Below are 21347 nucleotides of genomic sequence, written 5' to 3'. Positions count from 1 at the left end.
AATACTGTGTAGACGTTTCAAAAAATTAACACAAAAAGGAACGTAAAGTCTGTCAAAGCTGTTTTAATAGGCGTCACATGGAGGAAAAGGCTCCCACTGTTAAAATCCTCACTCTTCCTTTGTGGGTGCTTGGGGAAAAAAAAAAAAAGAAACACCCTCACCTCAAGCACTCATACCACCATCAAGTGCTGACATTAGTCAGTTGGTATTCAACACAGTGTCAGAAGTTTGTTCACAAGTTCAGCATCAGTTCAGTAATTATTACTCACAATAACAGGAGTCACAGATTTCAGCCCTGTCTGCAGAACGTGGTTTTGTCAGAGATATTTGTTAGTTAAGTTGAATTCACACGCATGTTGATGGGATGGGACTAGTGCTAACGGGCGAGGGGAAGGGGGGGGGGGGGGGGGGGACTATGCCGGCGTTAGTCTTCCTGTGGTTTACCTGAGCTCGGAGAGAGATGGCTGAATTAGACCGCCGCGTCTGCGCCTACCTGCCTACGTTGTAAAAGGGATCCGCAGCGACAGGCTAGCTAGCATTCAGCACTACCTGTTAAGATAAGAGGATTTCATAGATCTCCCTATACCAAACGTTTCATTAATAAAAATACACCTGAATTCTCTTTATGTACAACAGAAAAGAAACATTTTTTTCACCTGCATATTCAAGATTCATTTTAATATTAGGTATAGATTTTCTGTATTAGAAATATCACTATTTTCTGAAATGAGGATCTTTCAGCTAATGAAATAATGATCGATTCACCCATAAATCATCGAAGTACAATATTTACATATAATACAGAGCCCATTTAATCTGAAACAATATTAAAATAAATGTTCAATAGATACAAAGGTTTCTTTTAATTCTATTTATATTTCAACCTTGTCAAGGTGTTCTTACACACTCCAAAAATGTAAAGCCATTCTCCTCTAACAAACTATTAAGTGCAAACAATTTTTTTTTCCATATAAAAAACTATGATTGCAGCATCCAGCGTTGAGACAGTAGGCAATAACATGCCATTTCCCCAAGTGCTTCCAAAGCTGTCTTCAGAATATTTCTCGTGTTCCACCGTCAATGAATTCAAAAATGGGAAAAACGAGAGAACAAGAATGAAAGAAAATCTGTGCAAAAATACACTTTTAAGTGTGATACCTCTGACTGAAGCATTTGTAAAAGGAAGTGAAAAGCTCCAGTCTCTCTTGAGCAGGTGTTTAAGGAATGTGACTGCACAAGGGATCGCCCAGGAGGTTAAAAAAAAAAAAAAAAAATGAAGGAGACTTGGCATTGGGGGACACGTTGCTCTTCTAAAACTATCCCTCATCTTATTCCCTTTATCTGTGAATACATTTGCAGAAACAAAATATAGAAAATATGACCAAATTAAACCCACACAAAAGGTTAGGCTGAGGCATTACCACAATGCTTACACCATGTCTAGTCTTTGAAGAACTACAGGCACAAAGGATTGGGTACGAGAGTTTGTTATTTTCAGACTAGACGTGACTTGATATGACCGTGGATGTAACAGTGAGCCAGTCAACCCCTCCCATAAACCTCCTGGATGATTTAAAGCTTGCCCTCTTATTTCCAATAGCACCCTTTTCACTCCCCCCCCACACCCCCCCCACCAGACAAAAGGGGGCCATGTTTCTAACCCTGGCTTGGCCAACATCGGTTATCTTTAACAAGAGCAGTAACACAAAACAGAGCATCTGTGTGGTTTTAGTGATGAGAATGAAGGTGACACTGGAGGTCGTGTGGTGTGTGACAGTGTGTGAAGAAGCGCTGCAGGGCCTTGGCCTTGGTCATCCCCGTCTCTGTTGCATGGAGCTGTCATTAGCAGCACCAGCACTGGGGCTATACTACTGTTCCACTGGGAGAGTTGGCTGGGTTGTTTTGAGATGATAGCAATCCCTGCGGAGAGACAGATAACATACATTGATAACAAACAACGGTGTAATGTGAACGTAATAAATACAGGCAGAATAGTGAGGCCATGAGATTTACTGTTGGAAAATGTGCTAGCAATGGAACCACTGTGACCATCAAAATGCTGAGGGTTTAGTGTAAATCTGCCACGAAATAATCGAAACCTTTGTCTGCGCACGGCTTCTGAATGCAGCGAGCGAATGCCTGAACTAGAAGCAATGTGAGTTAAGAGGTGTCACATGACAGTATCCTCGAGAGGCCTGTCACTCACCACTTTCCCAGGCCTAGCCCATGTGCAAACGAAACCCTCCTGACAGGCTGTTACCAGACAGTCCTCAAGGAAGATTAACACAGTGAGTCTCTCGTGAGCGATCTTCTTGCACACCAGCGGCTCGAGCAGTGGCACTTCATCCATGCGCGGGCACAGCGTGGTGCCCAGAGTCTTAGCTGCGTCAGCTTTTGCCGTCCGTGATGAGCTAAGCTGGTTGAGCTTGTCACTGCTCTTGCTGCTGATGTGACCCATGCTGTGGTTTCGTTTGTGGTCCTTCTCGTGGCGCTCCTTGCGCGAGTCGTGTAACGACAGCGTCGCGAACTTGCTGACTCCGGTGGCAATGAAAGCACTGTCAATTATACTGTTGCCCTTGGTGGTGGTGCTGCTGTTGCTGCTGCTGCCTGTGTGACTGTTGGGGGTGCTGCCCCCTGCTGGGTTGGAGGAGTGTGGCAAGCTGTTGGACCGAGGCAGGGTGCTGGGGAGGGAGTTAGCTGGGTTACCACTGGAGCTACTATTGCTCACATTGTCTTTACCATTGGTGCCACTGGGATTAGTGGTGGTGGTGGATACAGTAGTAGTAGTAGTTTGTCCAGTGGCTGGAGGGCTTGTGGCACTCATAACGTTAGTGTGAGTCCTAGTGCGGGACAACGGGAGGTGAGGAAAGAGAATGTCCTCCGTGAGATCCCACAGACACAGCTGAGTATCCTGGCCCACTGAGCCAAATCTGTAAGTCACACTAACAGGCCTGCTGTCCGTAGAGTTTCTCTTAGAAAGCCGAGAATGAGCACTGTTAGCTCTGTCTCTGCCTGCACCAAAATGAATTTGCTCATGGAAGTCCTCATCACTACCACTGAACTCAGCAGGGGGGTCCCCGTCCTCCACGCTGGTGGTGCAGTGGTCAAATGCCACCACACTCACCCACGACTTGTGACCGTGACCCCGTGCGATCACTCTGCAGTCTGAAAATGACCACACCGTCACCAGGTCGTCCTCTCCACCCGCCACAATGTATCGTCCATCTGGGCTCCAGCACACGCACAGCAAGCCGCCGAAGTAGCTCTTCATTGTTCCGTGGAGCTCTGCGGCGTCAAAGCCAAACACCCGCAGGAAGCCATCCTGACTCGCACAAGCCAGAAACTTGCCGTCCGGGGAGAAGGCAAACTCGTTGAGTGCCCCTTCACCCACCGTCCAGCGCAGTAGCGGGTTGCGAGCTGACTTGCTCTTGCAGGTGTGCACCGCGTAGTTTTCACCCTGCTTGAGGAGCTGGTAGTGAGGTGCCGTAGTGCCACAGGTGTTTTCCACGTTGTACAAGTACATGCTGCCACTGGAGTGAGCCACCAGGAACAGACTCTCCGAACCAGGAACCCATCGTACACATGTTACTCTCGACTTGTCTATAAGTCTCTGGGGGGAGACAGACAAACAAAGAGACAGAAAAAAACAAAGAGACTGGTCAGCTATTATAAAAGTGGTTTCAGTGGACTGATAAGAACATATGCAAGTATAATTAAATATTACATAACAAAAACAAGTTTCCTCCAGCAGAATGTCTTCAAAAAACAACGCTCACTGGAACCCACCTCTTCATTGAAGAGTTTGCTGGTTTCCTTCTTTATTGGGTCTATGAGCTGCACCTGGCCTGCTGAGAATCCCACCAGCAGGGAGACGCTCTCTGCTGTGGCTGTGAGTGGGTTGAAATCATGACATGTGGGCTGCGTTCCTTTGTATATCCTCTTGTCTATGGGCTTACTAAGATCAGCAGCCTAGAACGATAACAAACACACGCAGATGAGTATATTTTAAAACACAAAACTCATTGTTCTGATTTGTAGCGACGGCCATTTTCATACAGCTGAGAAAAGACAGCAATCATGAAAGAGTAAGTGCGACAGATGTTTGCTTGGCTACTATTTACTTTGATCAAAATTTACTCCTAAGGCAATTGCTCCTCCAAGGTGACCTCGACAACTTTACTCCACAGCTCAGCATTTATGTTTACCTCCCAGGTTTTCTCCACAGATTTATTATACAGGAAGACTAACAATCACTCCATTTATATTTCAGTCACAGTAAAGAACACCAAGCCTATAAACTACATGATTCTCTCAAACACCCCTGGGGGACACCTTATCTCAGATCAGAATGCCAGAAATGTGGTCACTTAATGGATTGTAACACATGGGAAGTCATTGTCTCAAAGGGAGAAGAAGAACACTTCCGACACATAACGTAGCTTAACTGTAAAATTGATGTCTTCCAACAACAGGTGGCTGCGGGAACATCAACGTTATTTAAACCAAACATGACACTGTGAAGCTTTAAGAAATAAAAATGTGGTGTTTTAAGTTTATTATAGTCATACAACAGGAGGTTATCTATTTTCCTGTTCCATTTAAAAAGGTTTTAACCCTGAATCCTCACTGAAAAACTCCAAACTGATAGCCTGGTAGGGACACATCTGGCATTAAATGCAAATTAGATTTTTGGGACAGCTTTATGCTTCACCGCTGCAACTCTGTTGTGGTCTATTTTGGTGCATTAAAGGAGGCAGAGAGGAGGCTTAAAACTAAAAAAGGTGTCAGTGTTGTGAGAGTGAGACGGCTTTAAATAAAACACGGATCTTTGGCAGACTTTCACACTTCACACACATGTTCTACAACAATACTGAGCTTGATTTATTGGCTATCAAAGTATTTTACACAATCTTATTAAGAAAAACGCTTCCATAACATTGTCCTGAATACAAACAAGACATCTCACAGATTGATCTAAAGAGCGAAACGTATAAACAACCCAAGACTTGCTCAGTCTAGATTGTGGTTGTCTCTTTAGAACTGGGTGGTATACTGGCAGTGGAGTTCAGCTGCTCAATGAAAATCCACACAACAGTAATGAAATCACTGTGATTAAAATACAAGCTGGGTCTAGACTAGCTGGCTGTATGTACAACTACACTGTAGGTCAGCTCAGTGCAGGGGATTATTGTCTAATATCAGAGTTAGAGGCAAGACAGAACACCAAAGTAAATGCAAGAAGAGACGGACTGAAAATACATACGCTGTGTTGTTTCCTGTTGAGGTTAGTGGGTAGGCCACACACTAGTTTCAACAACTTGTCCAATATTCCCCAATAACAATCAGGCAGCATGACGTCTTATACTTCTGTTTCTGACTTTAATTTTATAGATAACAACTTCCCTTTTGGTGCTCTCATTTACAGTGCTACCAGAGCTGCAGAGAAGCCTTAGATGTTAAAGACCATGCTAACTCATTATTTAACTTCAAGAAATTGTTTTTTTTTCCGTTATTTTTTTGTCATTGGACCACTTTGAAATATTGCAAGAAAACTGCACAGCACAGATAAGTGTATGGAAAACCAGCATATGAGGGTGACAGTTAATTGAAAATTATTTTGTTCCCCAAAGCATCACACTTTCACTCTCATTCTCGTCCCAATTAGTCAGTTAATTGACTGATTATTTCAGCACTTCCTCAGCTCAATCACTGGCAGGAGTGTGTTTTGGATATATCTATCACTAAACTATAAGTCTGCTATTTCATTCTACAGGGTGGGTCAAGAACTAAAACATAAGTGCCATTAATCACGGCACTGGTGCTTCAATCCCTATCTCCTTGTGCCCATATGTTTAAGTGTCACTGAGCAACAAACTAAACCCTTAATTAATACAGATGGTAAGGCCAGCACCTTGCACTGTGTGTGTGTGAAAGGATAAATAATAAGCTAATTGTAAAGTGTTTTGTCCATGCAGTTCATAATGCCTGCTCCTAAAACTAGTTGTGCTTGAGAGATGCCAGTCTTAGGGCAGCTGAAACTCTACACTATATTATATATACATATACCATATTCTAATTATGTTGCTTAACTTACTATATAATTGAATTATATTATCACACAAGATGATGACACAAAGAGACCTGTATAAAATAATCACAATCTAATGATTATCAGGTTTCAAAACAATACCAGACTAACCCCAATTCTGTTTTTTAAAGCAAATATTTGCTTGTACCAACTGATATACTGGTGCAAATTTACTTTGGATGCTTCAAAATCAAATACTCTGTTAACCCTGTTTTGCCTGGTGTGATTCCAGAGCTCCAGAAGAAGAGATGTAAAATCATTTCCAATTACTCTCATGGTTTCTATTATTCTGTATGATTGTATCTCACAGAATAGTAAACACACACTGGCAAAAAGCAATAACAGTCGTGTTCTCACTGGGAGGTGGGGCTGCTATATTCTCTGTCTGCTTCAGGAACAACCACATCATCAGCATGATGACCACTGCCACTGTCACCATTCCTGCTAAACAAGACCAAACGTGGCTTGCTGCAATGACATCACCACTGTGTACAAACCATCACATTACATCACATCCAAACCCTGACACTGGAGTGAACACATTATTACATGACAAACAGCAAAAGACTCCTCACTTCCAAGCCATCAGCTTACAAAGGGAACACCTAGCTCTGTAACAGGAACACCACAGTTGACGATGCCGGTGGGCACTGTTGACAACTTGTCACTCATACAGAGGTTCACCATGTAAAGAACGAGGATAAACAAACACATCTGAAGACATGACACGACAAGTCTTTTCACACGTTGCTCAGTTCACTGGAAAATCTCATGTCGCAGCTTGTCACAGACTGAGAACTCAAACAAATGGAAGACTCTGGAGTGCACACAAGTCTCATCCAGGCAAAAACAACAACTGTGGCGATGTTAGCTAAGAATGCTAATTAGCTCCTAACTTAGCTAGGTCTGCTACATGGCCTTGTCTTGACAATCTGCGCACTTCAATGACAAAAGCTAAGAGAGTTGACAGCCAGGGCGCGACACGTTTCAAGATGCCAAATCAATGGGCTGCTCCCGGACAGCGCGGGCTTCTTCGCTCCAGTCGATATTGTTTACCTTTCTCACGCCTTTGTAGATATAAAAGTACAGTTCCCGGCCCACATTGAAACAGATCCTGTCGCCGTTGCCGGACTGATCGTTTACATTGACGAAGGAGACCTTGACGGGATTGGAGCCCTGCGAGTTGAAAGGCACCCTGTTCGGGCGGCTGTATTCGGAGTGAGTGAGGAGTTTGTAGACGCCTTCTCGGGTGGTGAATTGAGTTTTAATTTCGTTCATCTCCTTCCCTCCTCCCTCCGCCGCCATCTTGGAAATTGGCGTTCATCCTTGTCCGATCCCCGGATGTTACCAGCAGCGCATGCGTCGGACGGTTGAAGTCCGGCAGTCATGCGTAAAGAGAAATATAGTCATGTGAGAAAAAACGAGTGATATAAACTCCTACTAAAGTGTAATAATTTGACGGATAATGTATAATGAGTTTACCTTAAAGACAAATCGCACTTATTTGATGCTGTTTCTTGTTAAAAAAAAAAAAAACAAAAAAAAAAAAAACAAAAACGCTGTACTAATCATGGGAAAACATGCAAAATGTCAACTGTATAATACCAGCGCTGGAAATAAACCATAGAATTAAATTAAAGGTCAAAATGAAATCACAGTTATGTAGTAAATACAAACAAGTCGCCACTTTAATTATAAGATCAAGTATAAGATGTTAGATATGCTTAGAATTACTTAAATTGTGTCTTTACCCAGAGAAAAAACTGCAAAAGTAACCATGAATAAGATACAGAAAACCTCCAGTCCTCCCAGTAGACCAAAGCTAAATAAAATAATCAATAGGGACACAAGATACAAGGCTCTCACAGACAGAACCCGGGCTGTGATTGAAACCTATGAACTTTGCTGTAATCAAAGTACTCAAGTAAATTCCAGAAATATCTATTTGTGTATCACACTCAGTCCACACAAGCATGGACTCACCATCTTGATCTAGCAAACTATTTAAACTATGGGGAATGTGGCTCTGTTTCAGAAAATATCATCTTTCAGTGATTGCGACAGTTCTCCATGTTTCTCAGTTACATGGACTGTCAGCTTCTAGTAGTGTCTGGGACATTTGGATTACATAACAGATGTAGCAAGTGTAATACACTGCCATCCTCTGGTCAGCTGAAATCACAAACACCCACAGTGGTCCAGTGAGTTCTAGAGTTGTATCTCAGACAAGGTTGTGCTTACTGTGTAGGTTTCTTATACAGCCATGTCACACCTGTGTGCAAGACTTTAGGATTCTGATGTTACTTTTTCTGCAGTCAAAAGCACAAAACTCCCTGTCATATTACCTGAGAAATATTGGCATAAGATCCATCTTTTCACAACACTTGCCCATGTCTTCCTGCTAACATTATTGTAATTCAAGTTAAGACTGTACAATGTGTTTCAGTCTTCAATAGATGGAGAACATGTTTTTGACAATTGTGGCCCACACACTGTGGAAACTCCATCCACTGATGAAGGCCATGAGATACGGCTGAAAGATCTGGAAAATTTCCAGTAAATGGACCTTGTGCAAAGATTTTTTTTGTGAATCAGCTATAATTAAGTTTATTATTATTTAATTTAATTTAATTTAAACAATTATTATTGTTTAAATATAAAATCTGAGAGGCCATTACCTGTCATGTGTATTTCAGCCTCTCTGAGATATGCTGCACATGAGCTGTGGTCTGTCCTAACAAATGTGAAACCTTTGAGATTCACCCTAATCTTGCATGCCCAAAAAAGACATGGGCCTGCTGTCCATAGGAAGCCCTGTGGTATGTGTGTGTGTGTGTCCAGAGAGGCACTTCGACAGCAGCTGATAGCATAGGCAATGCACAGCTGTGACGCTGTGACAGGGGGGCATGGGGCCTACCAGCCAGACAAGCTATCAGGAAAGCTCTCGATGTGAGTGACAGGCACTCCTTGTGACTCTGCAGCCCTAAAAGGACACATCAACTTTAGGGCTCTGGTGTCTCACTCACCACCCCCCAACACACCCCCAACACCCCCCTTACTGTTGTGAACGTATCTTCTAGAAGCTTCTGAATGGGAGCTTCGAGAAACCACCCCTTAAGTATAAAAAGACACCGGCATGTCGTGGGGTCTGCATAGAGTCAAAAGATACTCACTTGAACACAACACGAGAGACTTACTGCCCACAGGAGCAGCGAAGCACACTCATTTGGAGCTCTTCAAGAAGAGAAGACAAGCTCAGTGAAACATTTGACGACTATCTGCAAGAACTGACAGAAGACAAGATTCTACTCAAGGTAAGAGTGGAATACCTAAAATCAAATAAAGCTGTGTTTTTTAATTTCAATCCAAATGAAAACTTGAAAAATAAAATGAACATACTGTTCATTTTATTGAAGCAGTTGTTGCAATTTGTAGTTGGGTGCGTAAATGGTCGGGACACAGGCAGAGAGGGACAGATACTTCTTACTCAACAGGTTTCATAAAAATAAAAAAAGAATTAAATGATAAAAGTGCACAAACACAAATTTAATTACACACTTAATCTGGATGTTTGATTTTGGTTATTAGTGTGGAGGAACAGCCTCTTTACCATCAGTATCTTTGTGAGATTGTAACATGCAAGGAGCACATGGCAAAAAGGGTGACCCTGAGTGTGAGTGAAAGCAATGGCGAATGGGCAGGAAAACCAGTTGCCACAAAGAGAAGATGTAGCACAGTTGCATCTTATAGTGCGGTAATATAAATATAAAAGAACAAAATACATTTGAATACAATGGAATCACAAGGTCAAACTTTTGTGCAAACTTAAATTATGATTAATCATGAAAGTATGTAACTAACTGAAGAACTGTTACTACAAAGCACAACAGTTTTATGCTTAATACATTATACCTTTCATGAAAAAAGATGAGAGATTCTCACTGCTCTATGGTTAAACGCCAAACTTAATTTTTCTTCTATCTTTGAATTGCAAGCCAATACTCCTTCTTTTAATGTTAAGGTGTTAAATGACACATGCTGATGCCTTTGGGGGTTGGGGAAAGCATCAGAGCTCCACCCATTGTCCAAATGGCAAGTCTGTGATTGACAGAAAGAACATGTGTTCATCTAGCATCAGCAATAGCAAACCCCCTCACCTCCCACCCCCCCAAACCATGAGGCTGTCTGTGACAAAAAGGTGAAAGGGATTTCAAGTATAAGAGCAAGATATCCAAGATATCTAACTCATAAATTCAAGAATATAGTATGTTTAACTATAAGAAGTATAATTATTAATCAAGAATACGATTTTATTAAACATAACATAATGTGTGCTTTCTTTTAGATGCCTGAGAACGCTGGACACGTTATGGAGGAGGAAGTGGAGACCTTTGCCTTCCAGGCTGAGATTGCTCAGCTTATGTCCCTTATTATCAACACTTTCTATTCAAACAAAGAGATCTTCCTTAGAGAGCTCATCTCCAACTCCTCAGATGTAAGTAAAATCACGAATTGCTCCTTTCTAGAAAAGAAAATATATATGTGCAATACATAGAGATGCAAACAACAGTATTTTAACATGTTTTTCTTCTCTGGCCAGGCTTTGGACAAAATCAGATATGAAAGCTTGACAGACCCCAGCAGACTTGACTCCTGCAAGGAGCTGAAGATTGAAATCAGACCTGACCTGCACGCTCGCACCCTAACCCTGATTGACACAGGTATTGGCATGACCAAGGCTGACCTGATCAATAACCTGGGCACAATCGCTAAATCTGGCACCAAGGCTTTCATGGAGGCTCTGCAGGCTGGAGCCGACATCTCCATGATCGGTCAGTTTGGTGTGGGTTTCTACTCTGCCTACCTGGTGGCCGAGAAGGTGACAGTCGTCACCAAGCACAACGATGACGAGCAGTACATCTGGGAGTCTGCAGCTGGAGGCTCATTCACAGTCAAACCTGATACCGGTGAGGTTTATTGTCCTCATTGATATATTACTCCACTTAATAATTTGTATGACGAATATAATCTGACTCATTACCTGGCACTGCACTCACTGATTTTGTTGATAATTTTAGGAGAGTCCATTGGCAGAGGCACGAAAGTGATCCTTCATCTTAAGGAAGATCAGACAGAATACTGTGAGGAGAAGCGCATCAAAGAAGTTGTGAAGAAGCACTCACAGTTCATTGGCTACCCTATTACACTTTATGTAAGTTCTTATAACGGCCTATTAACAATAAGATTCAAATTAAGACCAAATTTTAACCATTTTTAAAAACAGCAGTGACTCTCTTGAACACAAAAATTCCTAAACCACCACTTTTTTCATATATTTAAGGTGGAGAAGACAAGGGAGAAGGAAGTGGACCTTGAGGAGGGAGAAAAGGAAGAGGAAGTTGACAAAGATGCTGCTGAGAATAAGGACAAGCCAAAGATTGAGGATGTTGGCTCTGATGAGGATGAGGACACAAAGGACGGCAAGAACAAGAGGAAGAAGAAGGTCAAGGAAAAGTACATCGATGCTCAGGAGCTGAACAAGACCAAGCCCATCTGGACACGTAACCCAGACGACATCACCAATGAAGAATACGGAGAGTTCTATAAGAGTCTCACAAATGACTGGGAGGACCACCTGGCTGTCAAGGTAAGCCAAACCGACAATATGAGCGATGATGATAAACATACCAAAAAGTGCAACCCAAGTACCTTGTTATCATCACCTAATGTCATACTTTTAAGATAATAAATTCCTACCTATGTCTGGTCTCTGCAGCATTTCTCAGTGGAGGGTCAGCTGGAGTTCCGCGCCTTGCTCTTTGTACCCAGAAGAGCTGCATTTGACCTCTTTGAAAACAAGAAAAAGAGAAACAACATTAAGCTTTATGTGCGCAGGGTCTTCATCATGGACAACTGTGAGGAGCTGATTCCAGAGTACCTCAGTAAGTACTATATTATTAAAATTTAAATTTAAAGTTACTACCGACTAAGTGGTCTTTAAACTAATCAATTCTCATAATTCATATTCATTAGTTAGACTGTTGTCTATTGTCTGGCTTTGGATGGCTAAGCAGTTTTTATCTTCTCCATTCAGATTTCATCAAGGGTGTGGTGGACTCTGAGGATCTGCCGCTGAACATCTCCAGAGAGATGCTGCAGCAGAGCAAGATCCTGAAGGTCATCCGCAAGAACCTGGTCAAGAAGTGCCTGGAGCTTTTCACTGAACTGGCTGAGGACAAGGACAACTACAAAAAATACTACGAGCAGTTCTCCAAGAACATTAAGGTACATTGATCCATCTGAATTAATTTCTTTAACCTCAACCTTTCAGATGAAATGTTAAAATATAGTTAAGTTTAGTTTCAGTATTAGTGACACAATATTTCATGTTTTAGCTTGGCATCCATGAGGATTCACAAAACAGGAAGAAGTTGTCTGAGCTGCTGCGCTACTACACCTCAGCCTCTGGGGATGAGATGGTTTCCCTGAAGGACTATGTTTCTCGCATGAAGGACAACCAGAAACACATCTACTACATCACAGGTTAGCTATTCAACTTGGTTTTCATTCTTTTATTTGTTCTTTTGCTTAAAAGTTCTCTCACGTGATTTAGAAATTATGGATTGGATTTAATGAATTTAAATTACCTTTCACAGGTGAAACCAAAGACCAGGTGGCTAACTCTGCTTTTGTGGAGCGCCTTCGCAAAGCTGGCCTGGAGGTCATTTACATGATTGAGCCCATCGATGAATACTGTGTCCAGCAGCTGAAGGAATATGATGGCAAGAACCTGGTTTCAGTGACTAAAGAAGGCCTGGAGTTGCCTGAGGATGAGGATGAGAAGAAAAAGCAGGAAGAGCTCAAAAATAAGTTTGAGAACCTTTGCAAGATTATGAAGGACATCCTCGACAAAAAGATTGAAAAGGTAATGGAAACAGAAAAATAATTATATCATCTATTTTAATGTTCTGGTCATATAATGTTAATATAGTATGGGCAGTTTTGTTTGACCATGATAATAATGCCACATTCCCTTTCTGACAGGTTGTAGTCTCCAACCGCCTGGTCTCTTCCCCCTGCTGCATCGTTACCAGCACCTACGGCTGGACAGCCAACATGGAGAGGATCATGAAGTCTCAGGCCCTGAGAGATAACTCCACCATGGGCTACATGACAGCTAAGAAGCACCTTGAGATCAACCCCCTGCATCCAATCATTGAGACCTTGAGGGATAAGGCAGAGGCTGACAAGAATGATAAGGCTGTTAAGGACCTGGTCATCCTCCTGTTCGAGACTGCCCTGCTGTCTTCAGGATTCACACTGGAGGACCCACAGACACATGCCAACCGCATCTACAGAATGATCAAGCTTGGTCTTGGTAAGATTATTCTCCCCAGCTACTACACTGTTACACATATTAAAACATTATAGGTATTAATCTGCTTACTACATATTAATAGAGGTCTTTGGTTACTAATGAATGCATTTTCATTCACAGGTATCGATGATGATGATTCTGCAGTTGAAGACCTCATTCAGCCTGCTGATGAGGACATGCCAGTCTTGGAAGGTGATGACGACACATCAAGAATGGAGGAAGTTGACTAAAAATGCCCAGTTGACCCTTTCCTGCTTTCTTAATTTTTATTTTTGTAAGATATATTGCTTCTTCAAACAGACATTTCATTCTAACACAGCTCCCATTTCTTAAGCAGTATTAACTAGTCAGTACAAGTTAATTAATGGAATTAATGTAGACCACAATGTGGTTTAGTCAACATTATATTAGCTGCTTAAATAAAACTACTAGCAATCATTAAGATTAACATAAAGTCACTGGGAATTTGACTTCTTTTTGTAACTATTACATTTTTTATGAAATGCATTAAAATTTGTAATAAAATGTATTCATAAATAAGATTTACAAGCTCTCTGAGTCATTAGCATGATGAATTTGATCGCTTTTTTAAAAAATTTTGGCTCCCACTAACAATGTTAGAAAGGGGATCATTCACAACTGGAGAATATGATACAGGTGAAGTAACTTTCATTTATCAACTCATCCTGTTTTATTCGCTGTTCTGGAATCTTCAGTGAACGCACATTCATTCATTCATTGTAATTTCTAAACCCGTACGCCTTCCGCACCCGGCTCAGCCTCCCCTCGTTTAATCTCGCCTTTTCCAGCCAATGATGGACAGAGGCGTGCGCACATATCGTGATTGACAGTCCACCGGGCCTGTCACAAGCCACCACCGAGCTGTAGCGAGGAGGATTCCAGATAGTTCTGGAAGCTCAGGTCAGGATTTCTCGAACACTCGGAAAGGGTACAAAAGCTGCACGGTTCCACTGTTTCTATTGGAAACCGCTCTATCCGGGTTGTCTGCAATTCAGAGTGAAGGTCCACGTATTTTCACTGACGGTTTCAATATCCTGAGGACCAAGGTAAAAGGAATTAAACCTTTTTATGACGGTAGCATTACCACAGAGATGCCAACTAATTAAATATAGCATTACGTGCTTTGACATTCTCGTTAGCTAATGTTAGCTTAGTTGTTATAGAGCTATCGCTTAGCCGGTTGTCATCGATGCTGAAATTTTGTAACATGACAATAATAATGAAGTATTCTGACATGTTTGGGTGGATGCAAGTGGTGATGTGCTTATTGATGGCAGCTTCAAGTCCAGTGAATGTACATCGTGTAATAATCAGATTACGATGGTAATTTTTTTGACAGTTGTACATCAAGGCTTATAACGTTGGTGAAAGACGGGTTTCCCTGGCTTTTCAATGTTATTTGCACATTTCAAAACTTTTTCCAGCATTTTCTTGGAAACTATCCCGGCCACATTACCTTTGCCTTGCTCGGCAGCAGCCACACACCACATGGTGCATTCGTGGTGCACTTGTCAGGCAGGACTCAAGATAAGCGACCGCTCAACTTAGTGAACCGTAATCAGATTTCCTGAGCAGAGGCATTTTTGTCGGATTTTCTGTCCACGCGTCTTCAGCTATCACAGTGATTCAGTGCGAGATCAGTGAAGTATAGGACGACCATTCACAGCTCCTTCTCAGATGGTTAAGAGGAGGAGCTTTCGATTCCTATGGAAACTGCTAGAGTTCTGTTCTCCTCTTGGTACCTTCTAGAAACGTGCATTTCGCCTGGGAAACCGGCAGGTGGAGTCATTCTTTGCTCATGCTAATAATGTAATTCTAGCCACGTGCTCCTTTCTGATCAACCAATAAACAATTGTGTTATTAAATTTAGGATGATAACAACGCATGCAGTTGTGCTGTCATGATTTATTCAAATTTGTGGGCTAAAATACAGTAATCCATCACTGAGGTTCAGTTGTAAAATTAAAATGAAATGTTTCAATCTTTTTGAAATATGCTGGATACAATAAATACACTACACTATCCACATATACTTTTTTATTACATTTGCTGCTGTCCAGAAATAAAAGTCTTTATAGAACTTGCTTAAAGACAAAGACGGGTGGATTTAGTCCCCTTTGCCAAGGATGGATTATAGAGAGGTGGAGCAGTGTGCAGAGCTGGACAGTCTGTCACACCACCTGCCTGCATTAGGGATACATGCTCTCAGATAATCTGTCCTTACTGATGCATCATACCTCACTGCTACTTCATGCAACTGATCTTAACTGTGAGCTGATTATTTGAAAGTATCAACAGATACACTTTGTGTAATGTCAGAGCCATGGAATGAATACTGACATTGTGCCAGAGGCACTGATTCAATTCTAAGGCAGTTATTGAGACTGGTTTATGTAATGGTGTTGATTCCATTATATATTATTGTAAGGTGTAACTCTTACTATTTCCACATTACCTGAGGGTGATTGGCAGTGCTTGTTGTTGGTGTGCCAGCGTAGTGAGTCACTGCGCTGCAGCCAGCCCGCAGACCAGTGAACATGATCATCCACAACATGTCTGGTTGGCTGCAAAAATGAGATGAGAACAAACAGTTAGGTCAGATGTAGTCTTATGAAAGAATGTAGAGCGATTGAGTATGGCAATGCAGTTATTGCTCTAATCTGAGTCCGATAATTGTACAAGCCTGTGTGAACATACCATTTATTTTGTGTGCATGTGCAATCCATAATATATGCATATTATTAATTAAGCAATATTTATTTGTCCTCTCTGCTCAGATGCCTGAATCACATGACCAACCAATGGAGGAGGAGGCTGAGACCTTTGCCTTCCAGGCTGAGATTGCTCAGCTGATGTCCCTGATCATCAACACTTTCTATTCCAACAAAGAGATCTTCCTTAGGGAGCTCATCTCCAACTCCTCAGATGTAAGTTTGTCATAGTATTAGTCTAAAGCTGCCTCCTTAATCTCATATTGTTAAACATGTTTATGGAGCTTGTTTTAAGGGAAACATTATTATATACTGTGGCTATAGCACATAGTAATATCCTGATAATGACAATTTAAAAGACAATCATTAAAAAGTTCTGTCTGAACTTTTTCATAATTTTCATGTTTCCTCCAGGCTCTGGACAAAATCCGCTATGAGAGTCTCACTGACCCCTCCAAGCTGGACACTGGCAAGGACCTCAAAATCGAAATCATTCCTAACAAAGAGGAACGCACTCTCACCCTGATTGACACAGGGATTGGCATGACCAAGGCTGACCTGATCAATAATCTGGGCACAATCGCTAAATCTGGCACCAAGGCTTTCATGGAGGCTCTGCAGGCTGGAGCCGACATCTCCATGATCGGTCAGTTTGGTGTGGGTTTCTACTCTGCCTACCTGGTGGCCGAGAAGGTGACAGTCGTCACCAAGCACAACGATGACGAGCAGTACGCCTGGGAATCCTCAGCTGGAGGCTCATTCACAGTTAAAGTGGACAGTTGTAAGTAATGTAACTGCTATTGTTTTGTGTTTTTATAACATTAAAGCATAACTGTGAAAGGAATTGACCTACCTTTTCCTTCTGCAGCTGAGCCAATGGGTCGTGGCACCAAGGTGATACTGCACCTGAAAGAAGACCAGACAGAATACCTTGAGGAGCGAAGAATCAAAGAAATTGTGAAGAAGCACTCACAGTTCATTGGCTACCCCATCACACTCTTTGTAAGTATTCATTGAGAAATAAATTACAGTCGTACTCACTGACCTTTAGTGTTCCCATTGAAAATTTGCCTTTAAATGTGTTTCTTAAATGGACAACAGATGAAAAAAATAAAGTTAGTTGTCCTAACCAGTGGCCAATGATTTATTTTTTCCTTCAGGTGGAGAAAGAGCGTGACAAGGAGGTGAGTGACGACGAGGCAGAGGAGGAAGAGAAGGAGAAAGACAAGGATGAAGAAGAGGAGAAGGACGAGGACAAGCCAGAGATCGAGGATGTTGGGTCGGATGAGGAACACGACCACGACAAGTCTTCAGACAAAAAGAAGAAGAAGAAGAAGATCAAGGAGAAGTACATTGACCAGGAGGAGTTGAACAAGACCAAACCCTTGTGGACCCGTAACCCAGATGATATTACTAATGAGGAGTATGGAGAGTTCTATAAGAGTCTTACCAATGACTGGGAGGACCACCTGGCTGTCAAAGTAGGTTTTTTATTTGCTTGAAAATGCATAACTTGCTCATATTGAGTATATTTTAATTCAAGTAGTAATAGAATTTGGAAACTGAACAGAAACTCAACTCATTTCCCCACAGCACTTTTCAGTAGAGGGTCAGCTGGAATTCCGTGCCCTGCTCTTCGTGCCTCGCCGCGCCCCGTTTGACCTCTTTGAGAACAAGAAGAAAAAGAACAACATTAAGCTGTACGTGCGCAGGGTCTTCATCATGGACAACTGCGATGAGCTCATCCCTGAGTACCTCAGTGAGTATTAACTGAAATACGAAATTACCAACATGTGCATTTTGTTCATAACTTTGTTCAAAATCAGCTAATATTATTCAAACTGAGACATATTGCTGACTAGGTTGTCTTCATCCATCCTATCAGATTTCATCAAGGGTGTGGTGGACTCTGAGGATCTGCCCCTGAACATCTCCAGAGAGATGCTGCAGCAGAGCAAGATCCTGAAGGTCATTCGCAAGAACCTGGTCAAGAAGTGCCTGGAGCTTTTCACTGAACTTGCCGAGGACAAGGACAACTACAAAAAATACTACGAGCAGTTCTCAAAGAACATCAAGGTCAGTGCCCTCTCTTTGCTCTGTGCGAGCTGCAAGTTTTTCTAATCTCGTCTCTTTCAAACCTTTGGCAGCCACCTAGTGTAAAAGCCTTATACCTTGGTTTGATACAGTGCTAATGTCATCACAGAGCAAGCCAAAAATAATCTGAATTCTAGCAAGATGGAGATTACTTTTGAAAAGCTTGACAAGAATCTTTGGAATTGTAATTACCAATCACCTTTGTTCCTCTGACCTTTTACTCTGCCATCTGTCTGATCCTTTGGCCACATTTCACCAATGAAAAGCTGCTTTAAGCCTTGTATAGAGCTTCTTACTGCCATCTTCTGTTAAAAGTAGGCAGTCTGGTTGTCAGTGGTTACACCTCATGATAACAATGTAATTGTTACCAGACTCAAATTTCAACTGAATTGATGTGCTTGGAATTACATGTTGAGTTTTTTTTCTTCTTTGTTTTTTAGCTTGGTATCCATGAAGATTCACAGAACAGGAAGAAGTTGTCTGAGCTGCTGCGATACTACACCTCAGCCTCTGGGGATGAGATGGTTTCCCTGAAGGACTATGTCACACGTATGAAAGACAACCAGAAACATATCTACTACATCACAGGTGAGGATTTTTTTCATTTATAAGCAGAGGAAATTTAAATCGAGAGGCATTTTAAAATCAAGTGACCTGAGTTGCTAAGATATGACATGAATGTCTCACAACATTTCCATACCTGTATTTCAGGTGAGACCAAAGACCAGGTGGCTAACTCTGCCTTTGTAGAGCGCCTTCGCAAAGCCGGCCTGGAGGTCATTTACATGATTGAGCCCATTGATGAGTACTGTGTCCAGCAGCTGAAGGAGTTTGAGGGCAAGAACCTGGTTTCAGTGACCAAGGAAGGCCTGGAGCTGCCTGAGGATGAGGAAGAGAAGAAGAAGCAGGAGGAGAAGAAGGCTCAGTTTGAGAACCTTTGCAAGATCATGAAGGACATCTTGGAGAAGAAGGTGGAGAAGGTGGGTAAATGAATAAATTAAACAGCAGTCAAACAACCCATGAGATGTTGTATAACTTCCTATTGTGTATAACCCACAGTTGTGCAGTGGAGACAGAAGATGATGGTATTCATTCTTATTTATCTCCACAGGTCACCGTCTCCAACCGCTTGGTTTCTTCCCCCTGCTGCATCGTCACTAGCACTTACGGCTGGACGGCCAACATGGAGAGGATCATGAAGGCCCAGGCCCTGAGAGATAACTCCACCATGGGCTACATGGCTGCGAAAAAGCACCTTGAGATCAACCCTGACCACCCAATTGTGGAGACCCTAAGGCAGAAGGCAGAGGCTGACAAGAACGATAAGTCTGTGAAGGATCTGGTCATCCTGCTCTTTGAGACTGCCCTGCTCTCCTCAGGATTTACTTTGGATGACCCCCAGACCCACTCCAATCGTATCTACAGAATGATCAAGCTTGGTCTTGGTGAGTTATTTTTTGTTTGCTTTTTAAACACAATTCAAAGCTTCTTGTAAATTATATTAAATTATGGGTGTTAAGAAATCATGCAATGTGTATGTCTGACAACTGTGATTTACTGTGATACCTCTTGGCTTCACTGACTCATAATCTTTTTCTTCTTCTAGGTATTGATGAAGATGATCTGACATCAGATGATGCCACCTCTGCTCCCACTGAGGACATGCCCCCTCTCGAAGGGGACGATGATGACACATCCAGGATGGAGGAGGTGGACTAAGCCTGCTAGCATTCAGAAGTAGTGCTCTACAAAATTTGAAGTTTAAATGTTGTAAATGAGCCTGAAATGCCCCTTCCCCCTTCCTCAACCCCTTTTTGACCAAGTTCACTTTATTTTCCATACACAAAGACCATATATAGTTACAATTCATTCCCTTTAGAACTTTATTTAAGTTGTCAGTTTTTGTATGTTGAGTTTTATCAATGCATTTGTTTTTGTATTTTTTGACATTCCAATGCTCTACGTGTGTTCTTACTTTAACTGTAAATAAATGAAAATTGATACTGTTATTTGAAATGGTGGGGCCCGTAAATAAACATTTACCCTGTTAACAAGCTGTGTTTTGGTCATCCGTAGTGAACACGTAATGTGTGCAATTATCAAGTAACAAACACTTTGGTGGAAGAAATTAGAATAACGTTAAATCAAAATACAAATAATGGTTTACTCTCCATCCTGACTTCAGTAAAATTAATTAAATGACAACTATTTGTGAGCTGTCAGGTGAAACCAACAGGATAGGCTCTGTAGCCAGAAAAGTGGTACACCTTTAATTCATCAGGGACCTCAGGGTTTACTCTGAAAATAGCTAGGACGGGTTACAAAGGCGTATTCAAGGACATGACTGGTGGTTGATTTAAAAAAACATTGCAACAGATACATTTTTTAGACTGTAGTCATAGTCATGTGGATCTTCCATTATAGGCTTCATGATGGAACTGAATCTTATATTGCCTCACAGCCACTCACTACCTTTATGTAGTAGGATTTACAGAGGCCTGTGAGGTAGGAAAGGAAAGCGCTAGTGTTGAGACAGCATGAAATTTCATTACAGGACGGAATTGCCATCATGATGAGAAGAGAGGGAACTGGGATGAAGAAGTTATGTCAAAATTACAGAAGGTGATAGTCACTTAATAACACCGTAGGCCTACATGCAGCAGCAGACACTCAGGCTTGGCGTAATAGAAGAAACACAGACATTGTAAGAGATAGTAAAATTCCAGTAGAGTGCAGTAATGCAACACCAAGGATGGGAGGTGCTGTATTCAAAGGTTAAAATATTCTATAAAATTGTGTGGCAGAAGGATGTGTCACAGCCAGTGTTTGTTGTGTGTTGATTTTTGTTATCCAGCCAGTAAATGTTAACAAATTATGAATACTGACCATTACAATTCAACCGTGCCCAAGCTAATAAATTTAAACTGCTGGTTAAACATGTTTGGCTTCTAATGTGTTGTAGTGGTGGCTGTCGCCAGCAGAGAGCTCCCACTGCATTGCAAAGCTCAGCGTGTCAATCTGAGACGTTGGAGTCAGCTGACAGACAGCAGCCAAT

At 41.9% G+C, this 21347-nt stretch overlaps 3 protein-coding genes across 3 annotated transcripts; 2 read left to right on the top strand and 1 right to left on the bottom strand.

The window, feature by feature from the left end:
• Positions 1–48: 48 nt before the first annotated feature.
• Positions 49–7418, bottom strand: wdr20b (WD repeat domain 20b). Its single transcript, XM_041064607.1, has 4 exons — positions 7145–7418; positions 3787–3969; positions 2207–3610; positions 49–1920 (listed from the first exon to the last, which is right to left on the bottom strand). The coding sequence occupies exons 1-4, from the start codon at positions 7391–7393 to the stop codon at positions 1864–1866; spliced, it is 1893 nt and encodes a 630-aa protein (XP_040920541.1). The 5' UTR covers positions 7394–7418; the 3' UTR covers positions 49–1863.
• Positions 7419–9233: 1815 nt separating this feature from the next.
• Positions 9234–14008, top strand: hsp90aa1.1 (heat shock protein 90, alpha (cytosolic), class A member 1, tandem duplicate 1). Its single transcript, XM_041064882.1, has 11 exons — positions 9234–9402; positions 10434–10583; positions 10689–11055; positions 11167–11300; positions 11430–11735; positions 11865–12030; positions 12183–12373; positions 12484–12631; positions 12745–13013; positions 13133–13466; positions 13587–14008. Exons 2-11 carry the CDS (start codon positions 10434–10436, stop codon positions 13694–13696), a joined length of 2175 nt encoding a protein of 724 aa, XP_040920816.1. The 5' UTR covers positions 9234–9402; the 3' UTR covers positions 13697–14008.
• Positions 14009–14398: 390 nt separating this feature from the next.
• hsp90aa1.2 (heat shock protein 90, alpha (cytosolic), class A member 1, tandem duplicate 2) lies at positions 14399–20340 on the top strand. Its single transcript, XM_041064881.1, has 11 exons — positions 14399–14533; positions 16265–16414; positions 16613–16979; positions 17067–17200; positions 17359–17679; positions 17792–17957; positions 18084–18274; positions 18733–18880; positions 19004–19272; positions 19404–19737; positions 19899–20340. The coding sequence occupies exons 2-11, from the start codon at positions 16265–16267 to the stop codon at positions 20009–20011; spliced, it is 2193 nt and encodes a 730-aa protein (XP_040920815.1). The 5' UTR covers positions 14399–14533; the 3' UTR covers positions 20012–20340.
• The last annotated feature ends 1007 nt before the right edge of the window (positions 20341–21347 follow it).

Source organism: Toxotes jaculatrix, chromosome 19, assembly GCF_017976425.1.
Source record: "Toxotes jaculatrix isolate fToxJac2 chromosome 19, fToxJac2.pri, whole genome shotgun sequence".
Taxonomy (NCBI): Eukaryota; Metazoa; Chordata; class Actinopteri; family Toxotidae; genus Toxotes; species Toxotes jaculatrix.
Note: the sequence above shows the minus strand (reverse complement) of the source record. Positions and strands in the feature narration are given on the sequence as shown.